The sequence below is a fragment of the Hippichthys cyanospilos genome, chromosome 4, assembly GCF_059441005.1.
Source record: "Hippichthys cyanospilos isolate Australia breed blue-spotted pipefish chromosome 4, RoL_Hcya_1.0, whole genome shotgun sequence".
Classification (NCBI taxonomy): Eukaryota; Metazoa; Chordata; class Actinopteri; order Syngnathiformes; family Syngnathidae; genus Hippichthys; species Hippichthys cyanospilos.
Genome location: NC_142372.1, coordinates 1,010,449 through 1,027,119, shown reverse-complemented (window position 1 = coordinate 1,027,119; position 16,671 = coordinate 1,010,449). Strand labels below are relative to the sequence as shown.

At 40.9% G+C, this 16,671-nt stretch overlaps 3 protein-coding genes across 5 annotated transcripts; 1 reads left to right on the top strand and 2 right to left on the bottom strand.

The window, feature by feature from the left end:
* Positions 1-217: 217 nt before the first annotated feature.
* Positions 218-3,249, bottom strand: LOC148424214 (uncharacterized). The gene is made up of 2 exons (XM_088412693.1): positions 2,566-3,249; positions 218-1,801 (listed from the first exon to the last, which is right to left on the bottom strand). The coding sequence occupies exons 1-2, from the start codon at positions 3,107-3,109 to the stop codon at positions 1,095-1,097; spliced, it is 1,251 nt and encodes a 416-aa protein (XP_088268819.1). The 5' UTR covers positions 3,110-3,249; the 3' UTR covers positions 218-1,094.
* A 273-nt stretch (positions 3,250-3,522) lies between these two features.
* Positions 3,523-8,831, bottom strand: LOC148424213 (uncharacterized). Of its 2 annotated transcripts, XM_088412671.1 has the most exons (4): positions 8,420-8,831; positions 7,248-7,622; positions 5,520-5,621; positions 3,523-5,065 (listed from the first exon to the last, which is right to left on the bottom strand). In XM_088412671.1, exons 1-4 carry the CDS (start codon positions 8,538-8,540, stop codon positions 4,065-4,067), a joined length of 1,599 nt encoding a protein of 532 aa, XP_088268797.1. In that variant the 5' UTR covers positions 8,541-8,831; the 3' UTR covers positions 3,523-4,064. The 2 variants fall into 2 exon arrangements, with proteins under 2 accessions (XP_088268797.1, XP_088268798.1); XM_088412672.1 differs by lacking the exon at positions 5,520-5,621.
* Positions 8,832-9,072: 241 nt separating this feature from the next.
* Positions 9,073-14,710, top strand: LOC148424212 (uncharacterized). 2 transcript variants are annotated; one of them, XM_088412659.1, is made up of 4 exons: positions 9,073-9,517; positions 9,880-10,290; positions 12,465-12,605; positions 13,215-14,710. In XM_088412659.1, the coding sequence occupies exons 1-4, from the start codon at positions 9,409-9,411 to the stop codon at positions 14,306-14,308; spliced, it is 1,755 nt and encodes a 584-aa protein (XP_088268785.1). In that variant the 5' UTR covers positions 9,073-9,408; the 3' UTR covers positions 14,309-14,710. The 2 variants fall into 2 exon arrangements, with proteins under 2 accessions (XP_088268785.1, XP_088268786.1); XM_088412660.1 differs by lacking the exon at positions 12,465-12,605.
* The last annotated feature ends 1,961 nt before the right edge of the window (positions 14,711-16,671 follow it).

Below are 16,671 nucleotides of genomic sequence, written 5' to 3'. Positions count from 1 at the left end.
TTGGCGTGAAATGCTTTGTTCTGGTTAGGGTGTGCTAGACATCAAAAAATAATCACAGGGGGAACAAGGTTGCAAATCACCGGTCGAGTTATCACCATTATGGCCACAGTCTTAACTCCCGATTTTGGGAAATTAGCATTGATGTCATCTAACGGCATTCGGGCATTTTGGATAATATAATTGGGATGCGTCATGGGAAAGGTAGATGAGCCCAGTCTACTTGAAGACAAGCAGGCTTTAATCCTCTCACGGGACATACTGGACAGGCTGGATACACACACAATGACATTTATTATACAACAGTGCAGCAATGCGCCATACACACATATACAAAATAATAAATGCATATTGTACATCAAATACACAATTACACCAATGTGTATCAATGGTAATAAATCCCCATCACAATGTCCAAGTTACATTACATAAATAGAAGAAAATAAAAAGTCCGTTCCTACCCCCACCCCCCCAAATTGAGAGAAAACAGGTGAGAAATCACGTTTTAATTTTGTAATAAAAAAATCCACAGAACATTAGTCATGTGTCAAGAAGCTAATCCATGTGTTTACCTGATAGTGTGTAAGATTTAGACCGTTTTTCATTATGGACAGCAGGAGGTGCTGCATTTACCATTGTCCGTAGCTATAACAAACATGGCCGCTACCGGATAAGTGCCATCCCCCATGTAGTATAAATTAGTGATCATTAGACCTATGACTGTATTTAAAACATACTGTTGGTCATAAGAACACATTCATTTGCAAGTTTTTAACATTTACAATCATTTAAATATATTCATTTCATTTTGGTGCAAAACGGTCTAAATCTTACACACAGTCCCTTTAAATCTCTGTAATTTTGACTTCAAAGCGCCTCCTCCAGCAAACTGGTTAACCGTGACGTCGGCAATCGGAGCCCAAGGGCACGTCAATGTCACTCAGTGACTCACTGACTAAATTTCCCGTTAGGTAACGCTCTTGGCACACATTGAGCAGGCAAAAGGTTTCTCATAAGTGTTTTCATGGGAGTCATTAAACCGCGCTTTCGATTGACCTGAATATTTGAGCACAAACTGAGCAGGTGTAGTGTGTTTCTCAGGCATGATTGCTCATGTGTTTTTTCAAAAGGGACAGTAGTATGAACACTTCTCCACACCGTGAACATCGCCAACCCTTGACGTTAGCGTCATACATCATATTGCTTTCCAGATGTTCGTTATCGCCGCCAGAGTCAGAAGAGTTGGACGTTACGTCGTCGTCATCCGATGATTGAGCTAAGAGGACGTCCGTCCGTGCCTTCCCGCAATGGTCGAAATCACTTCCGGCTGTCGCGGGTTCACGCCGGCGGCTGCTTGGAGGCTGCGTCCATTTGTCTTCATTATTACTCTTCAACGATTTCACTTCAACAAACAAGGGCAACTTGGTGACATCACGTTCCTCTTCTTCCTCTTTAATGTAACGCCGTGCTAACTTCTCTTCCTCAACGTCACAGTGCTCTGGCTCCACTTTGACTTGAATGCAATTTTGGTTTGATTCCTCTTTGAATTTGATGTAACAGTTCTCTGGCTCCGCTTTTACTTTAGTGCAACGATGCTCTGGCTCCTCTTTCACTGTGACGCAACAGTGATCTGGTTTCTCTCTTACTTTAACGTGACAGGGGCTTGGCTCCTCTTCCGCTTTCATGTGACGCTGCGCGAGCTCCTCTTCCACTTTAATGTGACAGTGTTCCGACTCCTCCTCCTTTTGATTGCGGAGGAACTGTGGCTTGTGTTGCTCAGGATGAAGGCATGTTTCACTGAGGCCTGGAGGACACAAGATGAAACAAATGGTTTGAAAGGGTCGGATTTTATGCTGCGATGAACGCATCACGGTTGTTCTTGGGTCCACAGTGAGCAGTGTTTTGCAAAGTAATCACGTAACATACTGTTCAGCAGCACGGTACATTGACACAATATCTTAAGGGGTGAATGGCTGGGCGGACAGACTGTCTGTATTTGTTGCCACCTGTGGCTGCAAGCGGCTCGTCACAAAGTACAGTGTTAGTACAGTTACAAAGAAAGAACGCCAATTCCAAACTGGACCCTGAAGTCAATTCTGGCGCCAGACAAAGGCCCCAGTGGGAGTGGAGGTAAAAAAAAAAAAGAAGTAAAAAATAAAGAATAAAAAGATTTTTTTCTGTGTTTATTTAATCCCACTGATAAAACTTTGATGAGAACGACTTTGTATTGTTAATATAAGCAACAGAGTTTCTTCAAATGTCCAATTTCAAATTTTAACATAAAATAAAATGAACTGAAATGAAAATATTTCACGGACCCCACTTCCAGAACCCCGCTTTAGGGTGATGCAACATTTCAAAAGGGTTTCTGAAGGTACAGTGTCAAATCCAATTGAATGTTTGTTAATGATGATGTATTTTCTTTTCAAATTCAAAGCAAATTGATTGGAACATGAAGCAACTTACTGTTAAATTATCGTTTATTGTCACAACCATGTCTTTGTTTTGAATTAAAAAAAAAAGTAAAACATTTGAGTCAAACTGACGTTAATTACGCAATCTACTCACCGTTTTGATCAATCTTCCCCGACAAATCCATGCAAGTGCCCACGTTCCGTATCGGAGAGCTCGACAATATCGCTATCAAACACGTCGGGTCCTCTCTCATCGTTGTGGCCAGCTTTTCTCGGTAGTCCGCCGGCTGTTGCTGCACCACGGTCTCGCTTGTGCAGATGGCGAGGTGACGCCTTTTCATGAAGCGAAAGCACCAAGACTGGCCTCCTTGGAAGGCTTCTATCTTCATGTCTTGCGCTATGGCTTTTGCCTTCAGTCGAATGGCGTATATGGAGACGACTCTCTTGGCTGTTATTTGTTCGATAACCCATTGTTCGAGTTGCTCTTCTAACTGTGGCCACTTGGCTTTGTAGCCGCAGAAGCGTTGTTTCGTCTTTTTACCCTGGCGAAATTTAGGTTCTTGTTTTTTCCACTTTCGAACCATAGATACGTTGACTCCGAATTCTCTCGCGGCCGCCTTAGTCCCATGTACGGCCGCGTAAGTGATTGCCCGTAGTTTAAATTGTGCCTCGTAACCGTTTCGTTTCGCAGTTGCCATTTTCCGGGCTCCTTAAGCGGTTTTGGAGCGTACCTTCCACAACGGAAGCAAGTTTACGCATTGTATTACGTAGACTTCTCCGATTGGTTTAGCACTGCCAGCGGTACGTGTAAGACGTAATTGGTAATGTTCCTAGTTACTAATTTCGTAATATTATTTGATGTTAACTTTATGAGATTTCACCGACCCTGGATGAAGACTTTTTTGTTTTGTTTTGCCTTCTCGTTACTCTGTAGTTAGCTCTGGTGGCACAAGAAAGACGTTTGCATTCGTTACTGCTTACGCAATCTAAAGGCGCCATTTCAGTACTTCGCGGATAGCGTGGTCGAGATGCATTGTGGGATATGTAGTTGATGAGCTCGATCTACTTGAAGCCTACGGACCACTAAATGACTTGGAGGGCTGTATTTACACACAGTACCATTTATTAAACAAACAAGCAGCAATGTACCACACACTCACATGCTTTACAAAATTGTAAGCATCAATGGTTAAAAACTATAAATTATATTACGTTATAGTATGTTATAGTATACGCTAGTAAATCTTATGATTATGACTAATGGAGACATTATGATGAGGGATGTTGTCAGGTTGAGTCAACCAAGAACATTTAATTTAAAAAAATAAAAAACACAAAGAGAAAAGGTGAGGAACTTGAACTCTTTTAACTCGCCCGAGAACACGGGAAGACCTTGGTGCTTGCTCCCTCTTGCAGAAGAACATTTTTGACTCAAAGCATCTACTTCACCATCTATATTTCAACCTGTGATAACTCCGACTACGTGTATGTCCACTTATAATCGTGTATGAATGCACATTGGCAATAAACTGTGATCATGTTGCATTACAAAAATAAAAGCAGAAAATCCTTATCAAAACATGATTTAAAACCTGCAGCAGGATTGCGGGCAAGATAATTATTACGAGTTCGCCGTGACGTATGTATGCAATCCTAGCCCGAGGGCACTTCAACGTCATCCTCGTGTGACATAATATCACCTTCACAGCAAGGTTTCTCCCTAGTGTGCGTTCTTGTGTGATTCTGCAAATGTGCTTTCCGTGTGAATCTTCGACCACAAACTAAGCATGCAAAAGGCTTTTCTCCGGTGTGCGTCATTGTGTGCCTGTTTAAATCTATTTTCACCGTGTACGATTTAGCACAAACTGAACAGGTAAAAGGTTTCTCCCCAGTGTGTGTTCTTTTGTGATTCGCTAAACTCGACTTCAGAGTGAATCTTTTACCACAAACTGAACAGGCAAAAGGTTTCTCTCCAGTGTGTGTTCTCATGTGAATTGTTAAAGTATACTTCTGATTTACTCTCAGACCACACGTTGAGCAGGAGAACGGTTTCTCTCCCGTGTGCGTTCTCTTGTGTTTCCTCAAATGTCCCTTCTGCGTGAATCTTTTACCACAAACTGCGCAGGCAAAAGGTTTCTCTCCGGTGTGTGTTCTTAGGTGTCTTTTCAACGATGACTTGTTAAAAAACGTTTTGTCACATTGATAACATTCCGAACGTTTTTCATCGGTTTGAGGTATTGCATCATCTTCGGGGTGTTCCTCATCATCAGAACAGTGCGGCGTTACGTCATCGCCATCAGACAGTGAAGCCAAGAGGCGTTCTACTTGTGATCCTCCACAGTGTCCGTCATTTTCTGGTCTCTTTTGTTGACGCAAGTTGTTATTTAGAAGCTCCGCCCCTCCGTTATCTGCATTTTGGCTGGGATGAAGCTGTGACTTCTGCTCTTGGTCTTCCTCAGCTTCATTTTTGAACAGGACTATGGGCAATGGTAACTTGGTGATGTCCTCCCCCTCTTCTTCCTCTTTAATGCGAAGCGTCTTAACTTCCTCTTCCTCTTTAATGTACCGGGGCCTTTTCTTTTCCTCCTCCTCATCTTTAATGTGAGCATACTCTGTCTCCTTCTTCTCAGAATGAATAAATAATTTGCTGCCACCTGGAAAACAAATGAAAACAAACACATGCTTTGGCAGAGTCAAGTCACATATGTGTAGACAAGAGGTTCAAAAATTCCTATTTATATTCCTTTCAAAAATAACTGAGCAGTTTGGTCAGTGGAACGACAAAATCATTCAATCAATATTCAGGACGACCAATAGCAGCGTTCGACATTGTACACCCTCAGAGCCACAGAATAAAGTCTCTCTATCGGTGATAAATTGAAGTCGTTATTCACCGAAATGAATGGCACTGATTGCTATCCAAAACACTTAGCAGTGAAACATTAAAAAAAATGAAGAGAAATGTGAACATGTGGCTGACGTAATTGTACCACCGGGTTTGTCAAAAATGTTCTCCATAAATGTACACTATTCACACAAATTAAAGCTGTGCCTTAACCAACCGTTTGGTGGTTGGAGATTGTCAACAAAAAGTAGACATATACAAACCTCCTTTGTGGAGCAAAGTTCCGGTCTGCTGAAAAACAGCGTTTATTTTCGACCATGTTGCCCGTTGCCTTCTAAATATGTGCACGTACGCTTCCGTCATTCCTGCACACATTTTTTTCACACGACAATCACAGCACTTTACGCTCACATTTGACCTCTGCTAAGCGACGTATTGGTCACGTGCGTCGCTGATTTGTATCTGGCAAGTGACGCAAAGCTAAGCTATCTAAAAAAGCTTCAACACAAACAATAGTATCAATGCTCACGTCGAATGTGTGTAAACGTAGTTAACTTCATATGATTTGACATAGAAGGCCGTAGATGCCTCGATGTAGTCAAGCTAATGTGCTAATATGACAGTACCTACACAGTTCAGTTTTATCTCGACCGCATGTAGGCTTCTGCAATGGCTCCTTTACTTTTTGAATACTTCAAAACATCGCTTTTCTTTAACAGCCAAGCACAATGAATCAAAGCTTTGTTTGCTTTCTTAACAATTTATTTGAAGCTTCATTTACGACACCACTCTCCCTCCAAACTTGTTTCATAACTTAACGCTTATGAGGTAATATTGTATTATTTATACACACAAACTGCAGTTAAATGCCTAGTCAAATGTTAATGTAGCGGTAAAATGTTTTTCATCCTCAAGCTCAGGAGGAAGAGCTTCCAAGACGGAATAAAGTCATATGTAGGTAAAACACAATGACAAAGTTGTATACTTAGGATAGGTTAGCGAAAGGGGAAAAAATTGATTTAACAGAAACAAGCCTTATCCAAAACACTGAAGATGAATCGACTGAAATGGATTGTGTGTCTTCTTGGGTGCAGCTAAAGTGTCTCTTCCGAGCTAATCTTTTACAGTACGTGTGGATTATCACACATATTCACTCTACATAATCACCCCAGCCCGTGGCAATTTGATAATCTCACCCTCCTCGGGTTATTCGCCAGTGTGTGTCTTTATATGTATGCCCAATTGTGCCTTCTGAATAAATCTTTTACCACAAACTAAGCAGGAAAAGGGTTTTTCTCCAGTGTGTGTTCTTGTATGTCTAATTAAACGTCCCTTTACCGAGAAGTTTTTACCACAAACTGAGCAAGGGAAAGGTTTTTCTCCTGTATGCGTTCTTGAGTGTCGCGTCAAACATCCCTTCTCAGCAAATCTTTTACCGCATAGTGAGCAGACAAAGGCTTTTTCTCCGGTGTGAACTCTTGAGTGTGTTCTTAAATTTCCATTTCTGGAGAACCTTTTACCACACACTGAACAAACAAAAGGTTTTTCCTCAGTGTGCGTTCCTGCATGTGTCCTTAAATGTGTCTTTAGCAAGAATCTCTTACTGCAAACTGAGCACGAGAAAGGTTTCTCACTTGTGTGTATTCTTGTGTGCCTTATTAAACTTCCCTTTATATAAAAGCTTTTACCGCAAACTGAGCAAGCAAAAGGTTTCTCACCAGTGTGAGTTCTCGCATGTGCTTTTAACTGCCCGAGTCTGGGGAAACCTTTACCACAAGCCGAGCAGGCGTAAGGTTTCTCTCAGGTGTGTATTCTTATGTGTGTTCTTAAATATCCCTTTACAGAGAAGCTTTTACCACACATTGAGCAGGCAAATGGTTTTTCTCCAGTGTGCGTTCTCACGTGTACTTTCAAATTATACTTGGCATCAAAGGTTCTGCCACACTGAGAACATTTCCAGCATTTCTTGTTGGTGTGACGTGTCTTATCACCTTTTGAGTGTTCCTCATTGTCAGCGTCGGCAGAGGTAAACGTTGCTTCGTCACTATCTGACAGCGGCGCTAAGGGACTGCCTGCTCGAGACGCCGCGCCCCGGTCTTGATCATCTTCTGTTGTATTATGTTGACTTGAGCCGCAGCTTGGAGGCCCCGCCGGTCTTTTTTTCTTACTTGGACAGGGATTAAGCTGTGACTTCTGTCCCTTCTCTTCATCATCTTCACGTTTAACAAAAACAACAGTCAATGGCAACTTGGTGAGCTCAGCCTCCTGTTCTTCATCTTTGATTTGTTGGGTTTCAGTCTCCTCGTCCACTTCGGTGTGAAAGGTCTCGGGCCTCTGCTGCTCAACACGATATTGCGCATTGATGTCTGCATGACACACAAAAATGAAAACACACATACTTTGTTGAATCTTTGCCGTGTCAAGTCTCATAGTGTGTCTGACAATGTATACCTCAGTAGTTTATACATGTTTTGAAGCTAAAAAAAAAAGCATGTTTATTTTCAAAGGCACAAAATCATATAATTTAGTGACCTACAGTATGAGTAAGCTATGGGGGTCATACCGGTAGACTTAGCAATTGTTTATTCAGCCTGGCTTCCCTAAGGGGGTTTTGACACCAACATTTATTGCTGAATTTTCAGCTGAAAGTGTAAAAAAAAGTTGATATGAATATTGAATTTTAAAATGAAACGCACAGTGAAATTTACGTTTGAAAACAAATACTGTCCAGTAATACATTTTTTAATGGGGGAAACGTGCGAGGAATGTGTGTTGGATTTGTGTTAAAACAAATCAGTAGAACAGATATATTTCAGTAATGTTCTTTTGCTTAAATCACAAAGGTAATTGCGTTCAATGAGTGGAATCCAAATGTTTTGGAGAGTCAGACATAAGAGGATTTTGACTTTTAAATTTGCCTCAAAACTTTCTCACCTACTGGTACGTCGTGTTCAATAATGTTCCTGGCAGGAACGATGTGTTACTGATTTTTCTCTATGTTCAACATTGCCATTGCGTGTTTAATTACAGGAAGTCTGCTTAATCGTTTCATCCTCTGGTGACTTCAACATTTTGTCCGCTTTCGTCATTGACAATCATACGAGAGTTAATATCAACAATTCTGGGAAACGTAGTGACAATAAGTAGTAGGAAGTGTACAAACCTGCCCTGTGTAACACAAGGCGAGGCTGCTTGAAAGTCGCCGCGTCCAGTCGTTGTCGGTCCTTCGCTTTAGTTCGACAAAATTCATCCTTGGAATTGTTTTTCACTCGTTGTGCACTCATTGCCGCACGACAATTACAAAAGTTTGACCTCTGTTTAGCGGTATGCCGAAAACAAACGCAACTGTTAGCATCTAGCAAGGTAAGCTATCGCAGAAAGCTTTGACGTTCACCGGGACAAATTTAGCCGGACTTGAAAAATTGTTCCCCCCTCCTTAAAAAAAATCGTACTTGGTCAATGTTTCGGTATGCGCAGAAATAATTCAGGCTTAATTCTTCGGCGAAGCGTGTGTGGTAGGCTAAAGGAAAGTAGCTCTGCATTGAAAGTAAACTACGACGGCAAACTGAAGTGGACAAACCACGTGCCGCCGCTCAATAACGACACAATCAGTTAAGTCAAGGAATGATGTCCCACACAAATCCTCGGATAAACTGCATGTTTACATGTTGCTGTGTTGTTTTTATTTATTTATTTTTAAGAGTGTGTGTGTGTGTGTGTGTGGGGGGGGGGGTCACTGTTTCATTCACCTTATATAAAAGATCATCAGCATTGGTTTATCAAATGTGTTTCTTGTACTAGTGAGCTATAGTTTTATTGACTCGCGTTTTTTTTATGTTTGTCCAAGTGGATTGCCGTATAATTTCTGCTCTCGCTCTTCTTCCGTATACGTCGCTGGTAGCTAATCAAATCTCCGCTCGATTAGCAACGAACGTTCTGAAGCATCGATATAGTACACTCATCCCTACTTACATAGACTAAAATGTCATTCATTAATCGTGTCCGGGAACGTTTTACTCGGCGACGTTAAAGCTTTTCTTGCTAGTTTAGCTTGCTACCCACTAACACGCAATAGGGCGTGTCGTCAAATTACAGTATTGCTAAGCAGAGATCAAGTGTTACTAATAAAAGTGTTGTAATTATTATAGGAAAATGTGCGCGCACATTGTAAAAGGAGAGTGCGAGGATGAATTTTGTGGGATGATAGAAGAGAGCGAGCGTCGACTCCTGGACGCTGCTTTCTATAAGACACAAGACGCAGGTTTGTTCACTTATTTTAACTCGCTTCATTTCAACGAACATAACTGTTAATTTCATTCCTCATTCTAGAAAGCCCGAGTTAGGTTAAAGGTCGACGTTGTTATCTGCTGCGAGCAATATTACGTTTGAATGTAAAACATGGTTCAGTACTAAGAGAACATACTACCCGTTGTTTTTACAGATTTTTCTGTTCAGGTGCATTCGCCATTTTTGATCAGTTCAATCGGTAATTGTTTCTAATGTTTTGGTGCCACCAATATCTGACATCTCCATGCAGTCTGTTCCCACTGCGCTGTCCTGTCAACCCCCAAGCACCTCTTGGTTCTTTATAAAACCAGGTGTTTTTCTCCTCTTGTCTTGCAGACGTCAGTGAGGAAGATCTTCCTCTTCTTGAGCAGCAGGAACCAGAGCTATTTACCCTGAAAGAACATGAAGGGCCCTGCCACATCAAGCAGGAAGAGGCATCGGTGTCTTATCTCATTCCTAAGGGAACGGAGACGGCGACCAAATGCATCAAAGGGGAGGAGGAAGAGGCACCCGAGTCTTATCTCATTCAGGAGGAAACTGAGCTGGTGACCAAATGGATTAAAGAGGAAGGGGAGCCAGACTCCAACCATATCAAAGAGGAAGCGCTGGAGTTAGATATCACAGAATTTCCATTGACGGTCATTGTGAGTTGTGAAGATGAGGATCGTAATGACGATGATGATGGAAAAGGTGATAGAGACGACTGTGAAGGATCCCAAGAGAACAGCCTCTTGGCTCCACTATCAGGTAGCGATCATATGTCACACTTTCCTGAAACTGATGATGATGGCGGTGGTGATGATGAAGATGCTAAAGGCCATGTGACATGTCGCACTGACAACAAAGTAAAATGTTTTGATTGCGACAAAATGTTTTTCAACAATTCAGCGTTGAAGAGGCACGCGAGAACACACATTCGAGGAAAGCCGTTTACCTGCTCAATTTGCGGCAAACCTTTTGCTCATAAAGGCCATTTGAACATACACATGCGGATACACACTAAAGAGAAACCTTTTTCCTGCTTACTCTGTGGCCTTAAAGTAACCCACAAGGGTAGCTTAACAAATCACATGAGAATTCACACGGGAGAGAAACCCTTCGTTTGCTCAGTCTGCAGTTTGCGTTTCGGGAGACGTTCGTATTTGATAAAACACATGCGAATACATACTGGGGAGAAACCCTTTTCCTGTTCAGTTTGCAATAAACGATTCTGTATAAAGGCAGACTTAAAGAAACACACAAGAACACATACTGGTGAAAAACCTTTTGTCTGTTTAGTTTGTGGTAAATGTTTTTCTTTGAAAGGGGGTTTAAGGATACACACAAGAACACACACTGGTGAGAAACCTTTTGTCTGCTCAGTTTGTGGTAAAGGTTTCGCTGCGAAAACATGCTTAGTAAGGCACACAAGACGACACGACGGGGAGAAACCTTTTGCATGTTCAGATTGTGGTAAAAGATTCCACGTGAAGACATGTTTGATAAGGCACAGGAGAACGCACACCGGAGAGAAACCTTATGCTTGCACAATCTGCGACTTAACTTTCATCGATCGTACAGGATTGGTTCGACATACAAGAGCGCACACTGGGGAGAAACTGTTTTCTTGCTCTACCTGTGGCAAAAGTTTCACGCAGAGATGCATATTGGAAAAACACACAAGAATACACACAGGTGAAAAACCATTCAGTTGCCCTGAGTGTGATAAAAGATTCTCTCGTAAGGATCGAATTAAGAGACACAAGTGTGTTGGTGAGAAAAATAGTGGTCAATGAAGCTTTAAAAAAAAATAATTTTTTACTCTACGGCAGGATGCAAACATGTATGAGATCCTAAATAAAATATATATCTTCAAAGAGCTTCTGTCCAGTATCTTTCTATTTAATTGACGTGTGCTGCCAGGACTGGGAAAATGAGTGGGAGGAGCTTGAGAGGGCTTTTATCACCATTGCGGTGATCACTTGATGTATCGGCCAGGTTACAAAGGAAAATTGGAAAATACTGTTTTTCGATCGTCTTGAGAACTGAATCTGAGGTGAAGCTGCAGTATCAGTCACATATTCACAACCACGTCATCCACACAAACAAAGCAAAGGAAATGAAACACATACGAAAATTGTGTCGCGTTCTAACCAAATGAGAGTGAATGGTGAACTAACCTCAACACAACACAACACAACACGAGGCTTTTCAATACCATTGTGTGGCTCGTTCTCCTCGTTCGTTCGACATTTCTCCTCGTTCTCTTCTTTCACGCTATCTTCGAACATTTTCTGTCGATAACCCCATTTGACTTTTTTTTGTTATCTTTGCATAACATTATCTTGATAATAAACGCAACTCTTTGTTACCCGCGAGCTAAGCTAGCTCGAAAAGCTTCATTGTGCTGGAAGTGAGTTTATCTAGACACGACGATTTAAGCGACGAATAATAGTTTACTGCTTGGACTTGTACACCGGCGTATTGAGTCCAAGCTGCATTACAGTTTTGTACGGGTTCGGGAAGGAACGTGAGAAAGGAGTCGAGAACTACGAGTGTATGAAATAGTAAGGCAAGTCCATTAGGACAAAACGAGTGACAAGCCGAATCGCTAATGAGTATTCTGCGAATCGTGAACACAAACACCGTTTACAAACTGAATACGTAAAACATACCACAAATAAAAACAAAATCGAATAAAAACAAAACAAAGCAAAACATTTATAGAGATGCCCGTGAAGGATCGATTGTAAATGTAGTGTTTAATTGGCCCAACAGAGGGCCACACCTCAGGTAGTTATAAGGCAGCGGTTTCGTAGCTTAGCATTTGGTTAGCTAGCTACGACGAAGGGCACGCTGTACCAATTTTTGGCATCATCGTGTGAAAATGACTACTGTACAAATGCTAAGGAATTTTGTAAATGAACGACTAAATGCGGCAGCGGGGGAAATCTTTGTGGTGCTGGAAAGAACCATAGCAGAGTACGAGGAGGAACTTGGTCGAACAAAAGAGGAGAACCTGCGTCAACGTCAACTCCTGGACGCCGTTTTCAAGAACCCTCAAGCTGCGATCGACATGTCAGGTTCGTGCACCTCTTACTCTCAAATGTGCACCAGCGACTTTCAATTCTGTATATAGCCTACCCGTGCAGCGTAGGCAGAAAATATCTATCTAAGCTGCAATAAAATGACGATCGCCACACGACAGCTTCCAAAATGGAACCAAAATAATAATAATGATATTATTATGGTATAAAATGGACGCTTAACCGTAACATCTTATGGAAGATCAATAATAATCCTTGTGTCGATCGTAGTACTCGACAGGGACAGAGCAGTACTTAGTTAAACAAATGTAAGGTTAATGATTTTGAAAAGCCACAAAAAGTATTTTATTGAGAAAATAGTCTGTCTTGTACCATGTGACATGGACAAAAATTCACAATTCAACACACACACACACACGCACACACACATCAATGTATTTATATTGTATTAAATGTTTGAGAATTGATTAAATAACACTATTTTTAAAGAAAGATCAGTAGCCAACAACAGTACATATAAAAAAAGCAATTTCCAAAATAGCTAGATCCAGATTCAAAAAGATTTATTGTCACATGTATAGCACAAAACACACAGTGAAATTCCTACTTTGTCTTTGCTTTACTGACTTTTTCTGTGTCCTGCAGACTTCGGTGAAGATATGCACCTGCTGGAGCATCAAAAAGCAGAGCCCCATCACAATGAAGAAGAAATTGAGCCAAAACCCTTGCACAGGAAAAAAGAAGAGCAAGAAGATGAACACACCAATTTTCAATGGTCTGGCGTCAGTGTGAAAAGTGAAGATGACAAAGACGAAGGTGATGCAAACCACTGGGGAGGCTCACAAGCAGGCAGCCTATCAGATGATGACGACATACTGTCTCATGACGACGATGATGATGATGATGAAGAGGAGAATGAGGACGAAGATGTCGAACACGCAAAAGATGATATGTCAAGTCACACTGACAACAAACGAGTAAAATGTTCTCAGTGTGACAAAACATTTTACAGCAAGTCAACGTTGAAAACACACACAAGAACGCACACCGGCGAGAAACCTTTTGCCTGCTCATTTTGTGATAAACGTTTCACTCAGAATGAAGCACTAAAAGTACACACAAGAACACACACAGGTGAAAAGCCTTTCGCCTGCTCATTTTGTGCTAAAACTTTCAGCACAAAGACATATCTAACGACGCACACACGAATGCACACCGGAGAAAAGCCCTATGGCTGCTCAGTCTGTGGTAAAACCTTTCGTTCGAGGACAAATTTAAGAATACACACAAGAACACACACTGGGGAAAAGCCTTTTTCCTGCTTAGTTTGTGGTAAAGTATTTGCTCGGAATGAAAAATTAAAAACGCACGTAAGAACGCACACTGGAGAGAGACCTTTTGCTTGTTCGGTTTGTGGTAAAAGTTTCGCTCAGAATCAGCAATTGCAAATTCACAGCAAAACGCACAGCGGGGAGAGACCATTTGTCTGCTCGCTTTGCGGTAAAGGATTCACTCAGAATTGCCATTTAAAAATCCACACAAGAACCCACACGGGAGAACAGCCTTTCATCTGCTCAGTTTGTGGTGAAAAATTCTCTGTCAAGGCATCTTTAACGAGACACACAAGAAACCATACTGGAGAGAAACCGTACAGTTGTAACGTGTGTGAGAAAAGCTTCAAGTTCAAGCGTCAATTAAAAGCACACACGTGTCCTGGCGAGAAAAGCAGCCAGCAATAAAGCTGCAGAGGAAACTGCAGAGACTGAGTTCATTGACACACGATTTTTGTGTTTTCATACCTAAATCAGCATTAATACTATTTTTTTCCTCCGTGTGAGTATTATAAAAGCCAATTAAGAGGCAAACTAAATTGTCTGCTAATAAGTTATGCTAAGCCTGTGTTTCTATTAAGACGACTACTGTATGTTTCTGGCAGTAAAAAGAACTTTAATTTTGTAGTTTCGTACAAAATGTTCGTACTTTCGTTTGTATTGCATTATGTTCCGCATTTACTTAACATACTTTGGTCAGAAAAAATGTTATGGTTCAGTTGATCATTTTGCTGTACGGATACAGAATATTTGATAGTCTTTTGTTTATGTGTCAGTGTTACAGTAAAGCTCAACTTGAAGTTGTAAATAAACAGTCTGAAGCAAGCATGCATTGCCTCTTATTTTGGGACCATGCAGGCCAGAGTAAAGCGCTAATAAATACTTAATTATTAATTGAAACGATTATTATCACGGCTATTTCTTGTATTCATTTTTTAAACAAAATTGTGAGGGAATTTTTAGACGATTAGGCAATAACAAGTGCAAAGACGTCATAGTACAAACAGTACAGTTAGCGATGACTGACCGTGTAAAATTGGAAGGGAAAAAAAAAAACTAAAAAACGAGAGCCAATTTAAAGAAAATATACCAACGTTACCCCAAAAGCATCAAAACATCTTTGGAAAAAAAAAAATAAAAAATATATTGTTAGCCAGTGTTATGGTTTGTTTTGTTTAATTTTATAAGCATGAGATGCAGTTTCAGTTATCATACATTTCAGTCAGTTTTAAAATGCATGTTTGTTTTTGTTTCCTTCCACAAATGAAAACATCTGTTCAACTTTGGGTTAAAATGTTGTAACTTTTCTATAATTATAATAAACTTGGAACAAATACAGTATCTCCAAAAAGAGCAATCCATCTTGACCAAACTTGAACAAGCTTCATTCTGTGTATAGTCTAAAATCAACGCTTGTTTTCCTCTTCATCAGACAGTTGCAAGACTTAAAAACTTAAAAATTCAAAAATCAAAACTTGAAAATCTTAAAATTTCGAAGAGGTTTTACCTGACGTGTTTCGGCGTTGTTTCGCCTGCTTCAGAGTGTCACATGAAGGTCCCGTGACTCGCCTCTTTGTCAGCTGATGTTTCGTGGAGGCGTGACTCACCGGCCAATTTTAATAGGAGCGGCACGCCTACTGCTGTCGATTCGCCTCCGGGATACTATTCCAGGAAGTAGAGAGCGATCTTGACCAAAATTCCCCTGCACTAAGGCGCGCCCACTTCATCAACTTCTGAAGATATCAAATCGATCACCCTCATTTTTGCAGCTTCATGGCCATTTCCCCTTTTGTCAGCTCCTCCATTTAAAAAGGCTTATCGCGTCAATAAAATCCAAAGCGATTACTTACAAACTAGAAAAAAAACTACAAATGGTACACCAAAGTACAATACACGTTTGTTAAATCATGTACCTGTCTGTTCTATTTGACTCGTGTTAACCGGTCAAAAAGTCGAACGTACGGGTATTTGACTTTTTAAAATAACACGATGATTACTTTCACACCTGTTTAAATGTAGAGGTTAGTTGATTTAAGAGAGTAAATACTTGCAACAGTGAAGCAAGTTTGTGTTCCACTTATGCAAAAGTATAGAACAGAACAAAATGTCGAGGAGCGTACAGTATATTCAGCAACAAAACGTAATCAGTGTTTGTTCAGGTGACGAGATCCGGAAGACGTTGTAAAGCTTGACCAGTTGCTAACCGTGCTGACTAAAAGGATATCTCCATCTTGAAAATGAAGTAAAATGTTCTAAACTTGCATTAAAAGTCAAAAAATAAGCCCGGATGTCTGCCGAAACCCTGCATCCGCCGAGTCCACGCACACCTGACCTGAAGCATTTAATTTTAACCCTTGACTCCTCGCAGGAGTTCCCAGCCCAAATGTGCAGTAGCCATGACTGGCCAGCTGGGGCGCATGCTGAACAAAAATGACGGTCAAGTTTGGTGACGTAATACAGATATTGAATGGACATTTTAGTTGATAAATGGATTGGATCTAGATTTTCTTGGTTTGATGAAAATATTCCTGCAGCACCACTTGCCTCAATATGCTTGTGAGCACGGAGAAACAGAAGAGCCAGTTTGTCTCAAGGAAGAGGACACAGTCAGCGTTTAGCATACAAAAACTGGCAGTGAACAAGTTAAACTCACATCTAAAAATAGTTGCTTTAAAACCTTCCACTTTCAAGTAGAATTGGGGTAAATGAAGGCACTTCAGGGGGTTTGTGAGATTTAGAGCAAATGAATTGAAATATGAATGAACTCATTT

Coding starts and splice junctions, on each gene's coding strand:
- LOC148424214 (XM_088412693.1), bottom strand. CDS start 3,109: ATGGCAACTGCGAAACGAAACGGTTACGAGGCACAATTTAAACTACGG. Junction 1,802..2,565: donor GGGGAAGATTGATCAAAACG/GTGAGTAGATTG, acceptor TGTGTCCTCCAG/GCCTCAGTGAAACATGCCTT.
- LOC148424213 (XM_088412671.1), bottom strand. CDS start 8,540: ATGAGTGCACAACGAGTGAAAAACAATTCCAAGGATGAATTTTGTCGA. Junction 7,623..8,419: donor CCTTGTGTTACACAGGGCAG/GTTTGTACACTT, acceptor TGTGTCATGCAG/ACATCAATGCGCAATATCGT. Junction 5,622..7,247: donor CAATGAGGAACACTCAAAAG/GTGATAAGACAC, acceptor AAATGTGTGCAG/GAATGACGGAAGCGTACGTG.
- LOC148424212 (XM_088412659.1), top strand. CDS start 9,409: ATGTGCGCGCACATTGTAAAAGGAGAGTGCGAGGATGAATTTTGTGGG. Junction 9,518..9,879: donor CTATAAGACACAAGACGCAG/GTTTGTTCACTT, acceptor CTTGTCTTGCAG/ACGTCAGTGAGGAAGATCTT. Junction 12,606..13,214: donor AGCTGCGATCGACATGTCAG/GTTCGTGCACCT, acceptor TGTGTCCTGCAG/ACTTCGGTGAAGATATGCAC.